This window comes from Falco biarmicus, chromosome 18 (genome assembly GCF_023638135.1).
Source record: "Falco biarmicus isolate bFalBia1 chromosome 18, bFalBia1.pri, whole genome shotgun sequence".
NCBI lineage: Eukaryota > Metazoa > Chordata > Aves > Falconiformes > Falconidae > Falco > Falco biarmicus.
The window spans coordinates 1541073-1556782 of record NC_079305.1 but is presented as its reverse complement, the minus strand read 5'-3'; the positions used below and the strand labels follow the sequence as shown (position 1 = coordinate 1556782).

Sequence of the window (15710 nt, the reverse complement as noted above, 5' to 3'; positions counted from 1 at the left end):
CACACACGGTGATGGTGGGACCCCATCACCTGGGTGCCCCCCATGCCACCTCCCGGCCAGCCTCTCACCTCGGCATCGTACAGCAGCTCGAAGGCGGCCAGCAGCTCCCCGGCCGGCCCCCCCCGGTCCCTGCAGTGGGTAACGCCGGAGCCGGGGGGGCTGCCGGTGCCCCACATCCAGCCAAACATCTGGGGCGCACACACTCCTCCCAGGAAAGCACCGGCACCCTGCAAAGCATTGCTTGGGCATGGGTGCTGCCCCCACCCATGGGTGCCCCCCCCACCAACCCATGCGTGCCGTACCGCTTTGTCCTGGTCGAAGACCTCCACCACCACGGTGGGGGGCTCATCCCAGACGCCCCGGGGGTCCCCGTACAGCAGGACCCGGTGGAAAATTAGCGTCTGGTCCCAGAGGGGGTCCCGGGTGCCAGGCAGCACCTGGGTGCTCTGGCTGACGTGCACGAAGGAGACGTGGGCGACAGGGTCTGGGGGACAGTGACACCGTCAGCACCCTGGGGTGCCCACCCTGGGGTGGGGGGCCGGGGGGGGGGGGGTGTCCCACCTGCGGTGGCCTTGGTGCCGCGGGGGGTGCCAGCTCCAGCGCCTGGAAGATGTAACAGCGGAGCTGGAAGAAGTTGGGTCCTGCGGGAGAGGCAGGGGCTGGAGGGGGGGGGGGGGGGGGACCTGGCACCCCCCTGGCCGGGCCTGGTCCCCTCCCCCGTGTCCCCCGGAGCTCACGTGGGAAGGTGCAGAGGATGAGGGGCATGGGGCTGCTTGGGGGAGGTCCGGCACGAGCCCTGCGCCTGCTGCTCCGCCACGGCCGGCTTGTCCTCCTCGGCCAGGTCCTCCATGCCCTGCGGCACCACGGGACGTGGGGTGGGGGAGCCCCCGGCCCTGCTGCCCCCAGCCCTGCAGCCCGCTGCCCCATGTCCCACCGCCCCAGTGTCACGCCACTGCATGACCCACCTGTCCCCTCAGCCCTGCATCCCCCTCCCCGACATCCCTGTCTCTGCCACCCTCCCTCCCTCCCTCCCTCCATCCCTCCCTCCCTCTCTCCATCCCTCCCTGTATTCCCCCCTTTGTCCCTCCCTGTATTCCTCCCTCCATCTCTCCCTCCCTGTACCCCTCCCTCCCTCCATCTCTCCCTGCATCCCTCCCTCCATCCCTCCCCATATTCCTCCCTCCATCCCTCCCTCCACCCCTCCATCCCTCCTTCCCTCCCTCCCTGCATCCCTCCCTCCCTCTTTCCCTGCATCCCTCCCTCCCTCTTTCCCTGCATCCCTCCGTCCATCCCTCCCTGCATCCCTCCCTCCCTCCCTCCCTGCATCCATCCCTCCCTCCCTGCATCCCTCCCTGCATCCCTCCCTCCCTCCCTGCATCCCTCCCTCCATCCCTCCCTGCGTCCCCCGCTCCCTCTCTTCCTGCATCCCTCCCTCCATCCCTCCCCGTATTCCTCCCTCCATCCCTCCCTGCACCCCTCCATCCCTCCTTCCCTCCCTCCCTGCATCCCTCCCTCCATCCCTCCCCGTATTCCTCCCTCCATCCCCCCCGCACCCCCTCCATCCCTCCTTCCCTCCCTCCCTGCATCCCTCTCTCCCTCCACCCCTGCATCCCACCCTCCCTCCCTCGCCCCCCCGGTGCCCCCAGATTCCCCCCCACTCTCCTACCAGGGAGCCCTCCAGCAGGAATAGGGGTGCCACGGGCGGGGGCTGCGTGGGCACCATGCCCCGGTGCCAGCACCGCCGCCGGCACACGTCGCCCGTCCGGGGCTGCAGGTGGAAGCGGCGACCCCAGAGGGAACCGTATTCCCAGGCCTCGGCCCCCGCTGCCTCGGTGCTGTGCTGTGGGGACATGGGGCACCAGGGGGTGTTATGGGCACGGGGGTGGCATGGGGACGGAGTGGCATGGGGATGGAGTGGCATGGCACAAGGGGATGGACAGGGCTGCTCACACTAGTGGGCAAAGGTCTGGTGCCATCCCATCCCTGCTGCCACATCCCTGCCGTCCCCATCCCTGCCACCCTGTCCCTGCCACCCCTGTCCCTGCTGTCCCCATGCCTGCCACCCCATCCCTGCCATCCCCATCCCTGCCACTCCTCTCTTTGCCACCCCCATCCCACCACCCTTGTCCCTACAACCCCCGTCCTTGCTGTCCCCATCAACCCTGCCACCCCATCCTGCCACCCCCCCCATCCCCACTGCCCCGTCACTGTCCCCACCGCTCCATCCAGCTGGAGGAAGGAGGCCACATCCTGCTCCGGTCCTTGGGCACTGGGGTCTCTGTGGCGGGGTGCGCAGCCAGCGCCGGCGCCGATGCGTGTGGTACGTCTTCTCCGTGGCGTGCCATGCTGCCGGGGGGCTGCCGGGGTCCACGCTCACCCCGTACTCCCAACCTGCAGCAGCACCCAGGTGTCCTCAGCACTGCCACCACCCCACCCTCACCCACCCCAGGGTGACTGGCTGGGGACACCCACTCACCAGCCTCATCCACAGCCCCTGTCACATCCACCCGCCAGCCGTCGGTGATGTGCCACCCCTGGGGACATGCCACCTCCTCTTTGGGTGGCACCGCTGTGCCGCTCTGCAACACCGGGTGAGAGCTGAGCCCTGGTGCACTCGTGCCACTCCACCGCTGGCACCCCCCCAGTGCCACCCGTGTGGTCCCCTGCTCACGGCGTCGGTGCTGGCCACGGCGGCAGGTCCCCACTCGCCGCTGGGCTGCCGGCTCTCGTTCTCGTAGACGTCCTCCAGCACCTCGCCCATGTTGGTCTCCGTGTCCAGCAGCAGCCTGGGGACAAGGGGACAACGCTGGCATCACCCGAGGTCCCCAAGGTGGCAGGGTGGGTGTCACCACCCCATCCCATGGGACTCACCGCCGCTGGGGCTCCACAGTCCAGGGTCCCTTCCAGCGCCAGCCCTTGGGGGGCTGGATCCGGTGGCAGGGGAGCCCCGCTTTTCCAGCGCTGTCGGAGAAACTGGGGCGCCCCAGGAGCCCCCGGGAACCCCACTTGCCCAGTAGCTTGGTCTGGTTTTCGTACTGGGAGGGAGATGACATGGGGTTGAGGGGTGCTGGGGGGGGCACGCAGCGGTGGTCCCCCCACCCTAGGGCTCACCATCTCGACGTAGACGTGCAGGGTGCCCTCCAGGTGCCGCGGCAGGTCCTTGCTGTCAGCCACCCGTCCCAGCCACAGCCGGAGCCGGAGCTGGGCGCAGATGTCCCCAGAGCCCTGTGCCCCGCAGCGTGGGTCACGGTAGGGGACATGGCGGGGGACACGGCGGGGGATGTGGGAGGGGACATGGCGGGGACATAGTGGGGACATGGTGGGGACATGGCGGGAACATGGTGGGGGACATGGCGGGGGACATGGTGGGGGATGTGGGAGGGGACATGGCGGGAGACATGGCAGGGGACATGGCGGGGACATAGTGGGGACATGGCGGGGGACATGGTGGGGACATGGCGGGGACATAGTGGGGACATGGGGGACATGGGGGGGGACATGGGGGCATGGCAGGGACATGGTGGGGACATGGCATGAGACATGGTGCGGGTTGTCAGAGGGGACATGGTGGGGACATGGCGGGGGACATGGTGGGGGACATGGTGGGGACATGGTGGGAACATGGTGGGGGACGTGGGAGGGGACATGGCGGGGACATGGTGGGAACATGGTGGGGGATGTGGGAGGGGACATGGCGGGGACATGGTGGGGACATGGCGGGGGACATGGTGGGGGACATGGCGGGGACATGGTGGGGACATGGTGGGGGACATGGCAGGGGACATGGTGGGGACATGGTGGGGACATGGCGGGGAACATGGCGGGGGACATGGCGGGGGACATAGTGGGGACATGGTGGGGGACATGGTGGGGGACATGGGGGCATGGTGGGGACATGGTGGGGACATGGCATAAGACATGGTGAGGGATGTCAGAGGGGACATGGTGGGGACATGGTGGGAACATGGTGGGGGACGTGGGAGGGGACATGGCAGGGACATGGCGGGGACATGGCGGGGGACATGGTGGGGGACATGGCGGGGACATGGTGGGAACATGGTGGGGGACGTGGGAGGGGACATGGCAGGGACATGGCGGGGACATGGCGGGGGACATGGTGGGGGACATGGCGGGGACATGGTGGGAACATGGTGGGGGACGTGGGAGGGGACATGGCAGGGACATGGTGGGGACATGGTGGGGACATGGTGGGAACATGGTGGGGGACGTGGGAGGGGACATGGGGGACATGGTGGGGACATGGCGGGGACATGGTGGGAACATGGTGGGGGACGTGGGAGGGGACATGGTGGGGACATGGTGGGGACATGGCGGGGACATGGTGGGAACATGGTGGGGGACGTGGGAGGGGACATGGTGGGGACATGGTGGGGACATGGTGGGGACATGGTGGGAACATGGTGGGGGACGTGGGAGGGGACATGGCGGGGACATGGCGGGGGACATGGTGGGGGACATGGTGGGGGACATGGCGGGGACATGGTGGGGACATGGTGGGGACATGGCGGGGGACATGGTGGGGACATGGGGGCATGGCAGGGACATGGTGGGGACATGGCATGAGACATGGTGCGGGTTGTCGGAGGGGACATGGTGGGGACATGGCGGGGGACATGGTGGGGACATGGGGGCATGGCAGGGACATGGTGGGGACACGGAGAAGGTCTAAGAGGGACGTAGAAGGGACACAGGGGCATGGAGGAGACATGGAGGGGACGTGGTGGGGACACAAAGGGGTTGTGGAGGGGACACAGAGGGCACATGGAGGGGATGTGGGGGGCTGTAGATGTGACATGGGGAAGATCTAGAAGGGACACAGAGGGGACATGGAGAGGATGCAGAGGGGATCGGGGGGACATGGAAGAGATGTGGAGGGGACACAGAGGGGACGTGGAGGGGACACAGAGGGGACATGGAGGGGACACAGAGGAGATGTTCAGGGGGATGTAGTGGGGACATGGAGGGGGACATGGAGAAGATCTAGAAGGGACATAGAGGGAACACAGGGGATGTGGAAAGGACATGGCAGGGATATGGAGGGGACACAAGGGGACATGGAGGGGACAGACGGGATGTAGAGGGACATGGAGCGGGGCATGGAAAAGATCGCCAAGGGACCCAGAGGTGACATGAGGGTGTGGGAGGGACACGGAGGGGACATGGATGGGACAAGAGGGGATGTGTAGAGGACATGGAGGAGTTATAGAGAGGACACAGAGGGGACAGGCAGGGGACATGGAGAGGACATAGAGGAAGTATGGAGGGGACACAGAGGGGACATGAAGAGGGGACAGAGAGGGGATGTGGAGGGGACATGGATGGGACACAGAGGGGACACAAAGAGGACATGGAGAGGACATAGAAGGGATGTGTGGACGGGATGTGGCGGGGATGTGAAGGGTTCATGGATGGGACGTGGGTGGGATGCAGGGAACGCGGAGGGGACACAGAGGTGACATGGAGGGGATGTGGGGAACACGGAGGGGACACAGAGGTGACATGGAGGGGTTCAGGGAACGCGGAGGGGACACAGAGGTGACATGGAGGGGATGTGGGGAACGTGGAGGAGACACAGAGGTGACAAGGAGGGGATGTGGGGAACGCGGAGGGGACACAGAGGTGACATGGAGGGGTTCAGGGAACGCGGAGGGGACCCAGGTGACAAGTAGGGGATGCGGGGAATACGGAGGGGACACAGAGGTGACAAGGAGGGGATGCGGGGAACACGGAGGGGACACAGAGGTGACATGGAGGGGATGCGGGGAACACGGAGGGGACACAGAGGTGACAAGGAGGGGATGCGGGGAACGCGGAGGGGACACAGAGGTGACATGGAGGGGTTCAGGGAACGCGGAGGGGACACAGAGGTGACAAGGAGGGGATGCAGGGAACACAGAGGGGACACAGAGGTGACATGGGTGGGATGCAGGGAACGCAGAGGGGACACAGAGGTGACAAGGAGGGGATGCAGGGAACGCGGAGGGGACACAGAGGTGACATGGAGGGGATGTGGGGAACGCGGAGGGGACACAGAGGTGACATGGGTGGGATGCAGGGAACGCGGAGGGGACACAGAGGTGACATGGGTGGGATGCAGGGAACGCGGAGGGGACACAGAGGTGACAAGGAGGGGATGTGGGGAACGTGGAGGGGACACAGAGGTGACATGGAGGGGATGTGGGGAACGCGGAGGGGACACAGAGGTGACATGGAGGGGTTCAGGGAACGCGGAGGGGACACAGAGGTGACATGGGTGGGATGCAGGGAACGCGGAGGGGACACAGAGGTGACAAGGAGGGGATGTGGGGAACGTGGAGGAGACACAGAGGTGACATGGAGGGGATGTGGGGAACGCGGAGGGGACACAGAGGTGACATGGAGGGGTTCAGGGAACGCGGAGGGGACACAGGTGACAAGGAGGGGATGCGGGGAACGCGGAGGTGACACAGAGATGACATGGAGGGGTTCAGGCAACATGGAGGGGACACAGGTGACAAGGAGGGGATGCGGGGAACATGGAGGGGACAGAGAGGTGACAAGGAGGGGATGCATGGAACACGGAGGGGACACAGGTGACATGGAGGGGATGTGGGGAACATGGAGGGGACACAGAGGTGACAAGGAGGGGATGCGGGGAACGCGGAGGGGACACAGAGGTGACAAGGAGGGGATGCAGGGAACGCAGAGGGGACACAGAGGTGACAAGGAGGGGATGCAGGGAACACAGAGGGGACACAGAGGTGACATGGAGGGGTTCAGGGAACGCGGAGGGGACACAGAGGTGACAAGGAGGGGATGTGGGGAACACGGAGGGGACACAGAGGTGACATGGAGGGGTTCAGGGAACGCAGAGGGGACACAGAGGTGACAAGGAGGGGATGCAGGGAACACAGAGGGGACACAGAGGTGACATGGGTGGGATGCAGGGAACGCGGAGGGTACACAGAGGTGACATGGAGGGGATGCGGGGAACGCGGAGGGGACACAGAGGTGACATGGAGGGGATGCGGGGAACACGGAGGGGACACAGAGGTGACAAGGAGGGGATGCGGGGAATGCGGAGGGGACACAGAGGTGACATGGAGGGGTTCAGGGAACGCGGAGGGGACACAGGTGACATGGAGGGGATGCGGGGAACACAGAGGGGACACAGAGGTGACATGGAGGGGTTCAGGGAACGCGGAGGGGACACAGAGGTGACATGGGTGGGATGCAGGGAACGCGGAGGGGACACAGAGGTGACATGGAGGGGATGCGGGGAACGCGGAGGGGACACAGAGGTGACATGGAGGGGATGCGGGGAACACGGAGGGGACACAGAGGTGACAAGGAGGGGATGCGGGGAACGCGGAGGGGACACAGAGGTGACATGGAGGGGTTCAGGGAACGCGGAGGGGACACAGAGGTGACAAGGAGGGGATGCGGGGAACACAGAGGGGACACAGAGGTGACAAGGAGGGGATGCAGGGAACACAGAGGGGACACAGAGGTGACATGGGTGGGATGCAGGGAACGCAGAGGGGACACAGAGGTGACATGGAGGGGTTCAGGGAACGCGGAGGGGACACAGGTGACATGGAGGGGATGCGGGGAACACAGAGGGGACACAGAGGTGACATGGAGGGGTTCAGGGAACGCGGAGGGGACACAGAGGTGACATGGGTGGGATGCAGGGAACGCGGAGGGGACACAGAGGTGACATGGAGGGGTTCAGGGAACACGGAGGGGACACAGAGGTGACAAGGAGGGGATGCAGGGAACACGGAGGGGACACAGGTGACATGGAGGGGATGTGGGGAACGCGGAGGGGACACAGAGGTGACATGGAGGGGTTCAGGGAACGCGGAGGGGACACAGGTGACAAGTAGGGGATGTGGGGAACACGGAGGGGACACAGAGGTGACAAAGAGGGGATGCGGGGAACGCGGAGGGGACACAGAGGTGACATGGGTGGGATGCAGGGAACGCGGAGGGGACACAGAGGTGACAAGGAGGGGATGCAGGGAACACAGAGGGGACACAGAGGTGACATGGGTGGGATGCAGGGAACGCGGAGGGGACACAGAGGTGACATGGAGGGGATGCGGGGAACACAGAGGGGACACAGAGGTGACAAGGAGGGGATGCGGGGAACACGGAGGGGACACAGAGGTGACAAGGAGGGGATGCAGGGAACACAGAGGGGACACAGAGGTGACATGGGTGGGATGCAGGGAACGTGGAGGGGACACAGAGGTGACATGGAGGGGATGCGGGGAACGCGGAGGGGACACAGAGGTGACATGGGTGGGATGCAGGGAACGCGGAGGGGACACAGAGGTGACATGGAGGGGTTCAGGGAACGCGGAGGGGACACAGAGGTGACATGGAGGGGTTCAGGGAACGCGGAGGGGACACAGAGGTGACAAGGAGGGGATGCAGGGAACACAGAGGGGACACAGAGGTGACATGGGTGGGATGCAGGGAACGCAGAGGGGACACAGAGGTGACATGGAGGGGTTCAGGGAACGCGGAGGGGACACAGAGGTGACATGGATGTGACATGGGCTGCCTACCACCAGGAAGAGGGTCTGGATCCGGCCGCAGAGCTGGCCGCAGGCGCCGGGGCCACTCCGGGAAAACATGATATCGGCCGCGGGGACACGGGCACAAGCCACCCGCCGCTCGCCCCGCAGCAGCCACAGCAGCACGTCAGGCACCCCAGCCTGCGGCTGTGGGGACAGGGACCGGTGGGCTGAGCCCAGCCACAGCTCATCACAGCGATGAGACACCCCCCCCCCCGTATCCCAGCCTCAGCCCCCACCTCGACAGCCAGGGCGGTCACGCGTCCCAGCCAGCCCTCGGCCACCGGCAGCAACGTGTCCCAGCCGGCCCTCGGTGGCACCGCCGCCGCCGCCGCCATGCACCGGAGGACGTGAAGACGGGTGGCCCGGAGGTGGGTGTCCAGCGGCGTGGGGGTGGGCTGAGCCTCCAGCCGGGGCAGCGCTCGCCTGCAGACAGCCCCCCCAAATGCCCCGTTTTTCCCCCAAAATATCCCATTGTCCTCTACAATTCCCCATTTCCCCCCCAATTTCCTCCCAAAAGACAACTTCCCCCTTAATTACCATTTCCCCCCATCCCCCCATTCCCCCCCAGTTACCCCATTTCCCCAAATGTCCCCTTGTCCTCTACAATTCCTCCTTTTCCACCCAAATACCCCATTTCCCCCCAGTTACCCTGTTTTCCCCCAAATTACCCCATTTTCCTTCCAGTTGTCCCATTTTCCCCCAAAATGTCTCATTGTCCTCTACAATTCCTCTTTTCCCCCCCAAATACCCCATTTGCCCCAAAAATACAACTTTACCCCCAATTACCCTCTTTCCCCCAATGCCCCATTTCCCCCCAATGCCCCATTTCCACCTCCAATGCCCCCATTTCCCCCCCAAATGCCCCATTTTCCCCTCGATTGCCCCATTTCCCCCCAAATATCCCATTGTCCTCTACAACTCCCCCTTTTCCTCCCAATTTCCTCCCAAAAGACAACTTCCCCCTTAACTACCATTTCCCCCCATCCCCCCATTCCCCCCCCAGTTACCCCATTTCCCCAAATGTCCCCCTTGTCCTCTACAATTCCTCCTTTTCCACCCAAATACCCCATTTCCCCCAGTTACCCTGTTTCCCCCCAAATTACCCCATTTTCCTTCCAGTTGTCCCATTTTCCCCCAAAATGTCTCATTGTCCTCTACAATTCCTCTTTTCCCCCCCAAATACCCCATTTGCCCCAAAAATACAACTTTACCCCCAATTACCCTCTTTCCCCCAATGCCCCATTTCCCCCCAATGCCCCATTTCCACCTCCAATGCCCCCATTTCCCCCCCAAATGCCCCATTTCCCCCCCAAATGCCCCATTTTTCCCCTCGATTGCCCCATTTCCCCCCAAATATCCCACTGTCCTCTACAACTCCCCCTTTTCCTCCCAATTTCCTCCCAAAAGACAACTTCCCCCTTAATTACCATTTCCCCCAATCCCCCCATTCCCCCCCAGTTACCCCATTTCCCCAAATGTCCCCTTGTCCTCTACAATTCCTCCTTTTCCACCCAAATACCCCATTTCCCCCCCAGTTACCCTGTTTCCCCCCAAATTACCCCATTTTCCTTCCAGTTGTCCCATTCTCCCCCAAAATGTCTCATTGTCCTCTACAATTCCTCTTTTCCCCCCCAAATACCCCATTTGCCCCAAAAATACAACTTTACCCCCAATTACCCTCTTTCCCCCCAATGCCCCATTTCCCCCAATGCCCATTTCCACCTCCAATGCCCCCATTTCCCCCCCAAATGCCCCATTTCCCCCCCAAATGCCCCATTTTCCCCCTCGATTGCCCCATTTCCCCCCCAAATATCCCACTGTCCTCTACAACTCCCCCTTTTCCTCCCAATTTCCTCCCAAAAGACAACTTCCCCCTTAATTACCATTTCCCCCCATCCCCCCATTCCCCCCCAGTTACCCCATTTCCCCAAATGTCCCCCTTGTCCTCTACAATTCCTCCTTTTCCACCCAAATACCCCATTTCCCCCCAGTTACCCTGTTTCCCCCCAAATTACCCCATTTTCCTTCCCAGTTGTCCCATTTTCCCGCAAAATGTCTCATTGTCCTCTACAATTCCTCTTTTCCCCCCCAAATACCCCCATTTGCCCCAAAAATACAACTTTACCCCCAATTACCCTCTTTCCCCCAATGCCCCATTTCCCCCCCAATGCCCTATTCCCCCCCCAAAATGCCCCCATTTCCCCCCCAAAATGCCTCATTTTCCCCTCGATTGCCCCATTTCCCCCCCAATGCTCCATTTCCCCCCAAATCCCCATTTCCTTCCCAATGCCCCCATTTCTCCCAATGCTCATTTCCCCCCAAAATGCCCCATTCCCCCCAAAATGCCCCATTTCCCCCAATGTTCCATTTCCCCCCAAATGCCCCAATTACCCCCAAATGCCCCCATTTCCCCCCTAATGGCCCATTTATACCCCCCAATTGCCCCACTCCACCCCCCAATGCCCCATTTCCCCCCCAAATCCACATTTCCTTCCCAATGGTCCCATTTCCCCCCAATGCCCCATTTCCCCCCCAAATGCCCCATTCCCCCCAATGTCCCATTTCCTCCCCCAATGCCCCATTTCCCCCCCCAAATGCCCCATTCCCCCCAATGTCCCATTTCCTCCCCCAATGCCCCATTTCCCCCCCAAAATGCCCCATTCCCCCCCAATGTCCCATTTCCTCCCCCAATGCCCCATTTCCCCCCCAAATGCCCCATTCCCCCCAATGTCCCATTTCCTCCCCAATGCCCCATTTCCCCCCCCAAATGCCCCATTCCCCCCCAATGTCCCATTTCCTCCCCCAATGCCCCATTTCCCCCCCAAATGCCCCATTCCCCCCAATGTCCCATTTCCTCCCCCAATGCCCCATTTCCCCCCCAAATGCCCCATTCCCCCCAATGTCTCATTTCCTCCCCCAATGCCCCACCCCCCAAATGCCCCATTTCCCCCTCAATTATCCCATTTCCCCCCCAAATATCCCATTTTCCTCTAAAATTCCTCATTTCCTCCCCCCCAAAACCCCATTTCCCCCCTCCAAAGAGTGTTTGCAAGCCCAGGGGTCCCCCCCAGCACCCCCACCACCTACAACTTCAGGACACCCAGCACCCCCCCCCCCCCGAGAACCACCCCCCCCCGCCCCCCCTCACCCGCAGTCCTGTGCCAGCTGGCGCAGCAGCCTCCTGCCGATGTCCCCCACCATGTCCCCACGGGCGCCCCGCAGCTCCGCCACGTTCCTCTCCTGCAAAGATCCCCCCTAAAACCATCCCACCCCAGAGCAGTGGGGGGGGGGGTCACGTCCCACCCCGCCCTACCCCACCGTCACCCATGGGTGCTCACCAGCCGCCGGCACAAGGCATGCAGGAGGTTTAGGGCATCCCAACGGTGACTGGCATCCTCCCAGGACGAGGTGACAGCCGCCACCGGTTTGTCACCGTACCACGGCAGGTAGTGATAGCGGTTGCCTGTATCCAGAGGGCACTGAGCATCCTATGGGACACCGGAGGGGTACCACCTTTGTGTGTGTGTGTGTGTGTCCCCCAGCATCCCACTCACCATCAAAGAGGGGGCAACCGTGCGGGGTGACGGAGGCAGCTGGCTTGCAGGTGACATCGCCCATGTCACCGTAGTTGCCAAGACTGAGCTCGAAGCGCAGGAGCTCAGGGCCGGCTGGCACCATGGTGGCCGAATAAAAGACCCCACAGAGCCCGAACCGATGGCGGGGCAAATGGCACTGTGGAAAAAAAAAATAAAAATTCCCAAAATTTCCCAAAATCCTCCCCAAATATTCCAATGGCACTTAAAAAAAAAAAAAAAAAAGACCCCCAAGGGTGGCACTGAAACTGCACAGTGTCCCCGTGTCCTCACCTGCACCCGGGTGACATCCTCAGGGGCGATGGTGGCCTGCTGGCACCCATCCGGGGTCCTCATGTGGGTGCTGAGCTCCAGCAGCACCCGGCCCCGATAAGCCACCTTGGTGTCCCTGTTGCATAAGGGTGGGTGGGTGGGTGGGTGTCACCCCCCCCAACACCCAAATGGGTGCTGTGCCCACCCCTGGCACCCACTCACGGTGCTGAGCTTCCCGGCAGCGTCCGGCCGAGGACCGTAGAAGGGGAGGAAGCTGGGTCCGAAGCAGGGTAAGAAGCCAGGGGTCCCCTCTGGGAGGAAAAAAGGGGATTCAGTGGGGGGGGGGGGGGGGTCTGGGTTCTGGGGACCCCCCCACCCAAGGGTGGATCACCCTGCTCACCCTCAAGCTCAGCACCGGCGGAAGAGATCTGGGAGAGGTGGAGGACGGCGGTGCCCAGGACCTTGCTGCTGCGGGACCTGCGGGTGAGCAATGAAAGGGGGGGGTGTCCCTCCAAAATGTGGTGTCCCCCCAAAATGTGGTGTCCCCCCAAAGTGGGGTGTCCCCCAAAACCAGGGAGTTCCCCCAAAGCTGGGGGGTTCCCCCTACTTACCCACTGAGGATGGCCAGCTGGATCTCATCACAGATGGGGGGCAGCTGTGGGGGAGAAAAAAAAAAAAAGGGGGGGGGGGGTTTGAAATATGAGGTGACCTCCTTTTGGGGGCACCCCTGCTTTGGGGGGGGTGCAGGATGTGTGCTGGGGCTTGAGGGGGCACCTCACCCGCAGGGGAAGAAGAAGACCTCGTTCCACTCCGGGTTGGCGTCGGGGGGCATCACTCGGGTGCAGAGCTGCATTGAGCAGAGCCATGACCCCCCACCGCCGCAGGATGCGACCCCCACCCCACCCCCAGCCCCAGCCCCAGCACCCACCGTCCCTGCCGGCGAAGCTGACCCGCACCGCCGCCGGCCACGAAGCCCCTCTTGCTGCCCACCGAGGGGAGATGCTGCCGAGCCGCCTCTGCTCCATGGGGATGAGGAGAGGTGGGCATGGGGGGGATCCCCCAGATCCACCCAACCCCCCCAAACCCCCCCCCATGCCCACCCTGCGGCAGGTCCTCAGCGCGGTAGATGCAGAGCTGGAGCGTGGCAGCACATGGTGGGGGCTTCAGCAGGTTGGCCTCCACGTCCTCGTCCCCCCGCCGGCTCCTCCTGCTCCTTGGGGTGGGGTATGGAAAAATGGGGCCCCCCCCCCCTCCTCCAGGCAGGATTCTTTGGGGGGTGCTGGGGAGGATGGGGGGATGCTCACCCGGTACCCGGCTCGCCGGCGCGGAGCACAGCCATGCTGACACGGAGGTACCCCTGGCACCCGGCGTCGGGGCGCTGGGGGTGCTGCAGGCTTAGCCATTTCCAGCTCAAGTGATGTCCTGGCGTGGTGGGAGACGCCGGTGTCACCCCGGTGTCACCTCAGTGTCACCGCGGTGGCCCACCGCAACCCTCTCACCTACCTGGCGCACGGCAGACGGTGCCGATGTCCAGCTGCGGGGATGGCAAAGGGGGTGAGAGCGGCCGGACCATGGCGTGACGCCTCGTCCCTCAGCCATTGTCCTCACCTGGAAGATGCCGATGACAGCTTTGGCGCGGGTGGCCCGCGAGTCCAGCACCTGCGATGGCAGGGGGGGGGAACACGGTGTCAGCGGCCACTCCGCTGTCCCTGTCCCCACCGGTGCCACCGAGCCCCTCCCTGACCTGGATGCGGATGGGCTCCACCACCAGCTGGGCAAGCGTCAGGTAGAAATTTTGGCAAAACACCTGGAAAACGGGCAAAAGAGGGTGAGGGCAGGGTGAGGGGACACCGGCGGGTCCTCATGTCCCCTCCCCGGTGTCACCTCATTGTAGTAGGGGTTGTTCCCGACTCGGATCCTGGTCCTGAAGCGGTGCTGGCCGATGAGGACTATCACCACCGGCTTGATGTCATTGCCCTGGAGCTGGTGGCCCTTGATGATCCTCACTCGTACCTATGTGACAGGAGGTGACACAGTGGCCACCTGACAGGACATCGCCCTTGGGTGCCACCGCGCCCATGGGTGCCATACCTGGAAATCCTCTTTGCTCCCAGCCGAGGGCTTGCTGGGGTGGTGGGGTGACCCTGGTGACACCGCCCCGCAGTGGCACCTGTCCTTGCAGGACCGCGGTGTCCTCTGCGGGTGCCATGGGGGGGATGTAAGAGCAGCGGAAGGTGACAGTGCACTGCAAAAGGACAGGTGGCACCCTAGACCATGCCTGGTGGCACCCTGGGGTGCTGCTGGGTGGGTGTGTGGGTGGGTGCTCACCCCCGTGGGTTGTCCCCGTGGGTCCAGCAGCGGGACGTCAGCAAGGGACAGTGGCAGCCCAGGGTCGGCCACCAACCGGTCCAGTGAAACCGTGGTGGCCCCTAGGTCCCTGCGGGGACAGGGGGGACACGGTGAGGGTGGTCACACTGTGGGTGGTCCCCCTGGGGTGCCCACCCATGGGGGCTACTTACCCCTGGGGTGCCGGCTGGCCCCCAGTGCCGGAGGCGCAGGGTGAGGCTGGCCGTGGGCTGCAGGGGACACATGCCCAGTGGCCACACCAGTGTCTGGGGGGGACAGCAGATACAAGAGGTCACTGAGGTGGCCTGAGATGTCCCCATGCCACTGCAGGCCACCCTGGGGTCACCTCACCTCATTCCAGATGGGACTGTGCTCCTCCGGCACCACTCGGGTGCTCCTGGGGACACCTGGGGGGGGACGACAGGAGGGAAGGTGGTGGCATGTCAAGGGGACATTGGGTGCAAGGGGAAGGTTGGCCCCTGTCCCCATGTGCAGGCATGGACATCGCTGTCCCCAGGCACGGGTGGCACCATCCCATCACACGAGGCTGCCTCCCCCGCCTGCACCAGGATGGCTGATGCCATCTTGTCCCATGGGGACGGCCACCACAGTGTCCCCCCCCTCGTACCCCGGCAGTACCTCTGAAGCGGGCAGACACGTGCAAGCCAGGCCCAGAGCTGGTGGGCCTGGGGACATGGGCACTGGCCACCAGCAGCCGCAGCATGGTCGCTTCCCTGTGCCACTGTGCGACAGAGGCGCTGTCACCAAGGCACTGCCACCTCGGTGCCTGGATGCATTATGGAATGGCACTGGGGGGGGGGGGGGGGGGAGGGGCTACTGCTGGCTTGGCTTGGCGGGTGTCACTGTGTCACAATATGCGTTTGTCGCTGCATACCTGTCACTACATATCTATGCTCTGTGTCCCTGTGTA

General features: G+C 63.6%; 1 protein-coding gene across 1 annotated transcript in view; it reads right to left on the bottom strand.

The window, feature by feature from the left end:
* FER1L5 (fer-1 like family member 5) overlaps positions 1 to 15503 on the bottom strand; it is a 25657-nt gene extending 10154 nt beyond the window's left edge. Inside the window, 23 exon segments of the mRNA XM_056321759.1 lie at positions 82 to 188; positions 303 to 484; positions 796 to 853; positions 1667 to 1840; positions 2672 to 2786; positions 2872 to 3035; positions 3112 to 3225; positions 8577 to 8732; positions 8825 to 9011; positions 11737 to 11828; positions 11927 to 12051; positions 12143 to 12320; positions 12455 to 12569; positions 12656 to 12744; positions 12853 to 12910; positions 13045 to 13088; positions 14042 to 14092; positions 14178 to 14240; positions 14318 to 14446; positions 14838 to 14870; positions 14953 to 15045; positions 15131 to 15186; positions 15419 to 15503. Coding sequence (XP_056177734.1) covers positions 82 to 188; positions 303 to 484; positions 796 to 853; positions 1667 to 1840; positions 2672 to 2786; positions 2872 to 3035; positions 3112 to 3225; positions 8577 to 8732; positions 8825 to 9011; positions 11737 to 11828; positions 11927 to 12051; positions 12143 to 12320; positions 12455 to 12569; positions 12656 to 12744; positions 12853 to 12910; positions 13045 to 13088; positions 14042 to 14092; positions 14178 to 14240; positions 14318 to 14446; positions 14838 to 14870; positions 14953 to 15045; positions 15131 to 15186; positions 15419 to 15503 — 2468 coding nt within the window.
* Positions 15504 to 15710: the final 207 nt, after the last annotated feature.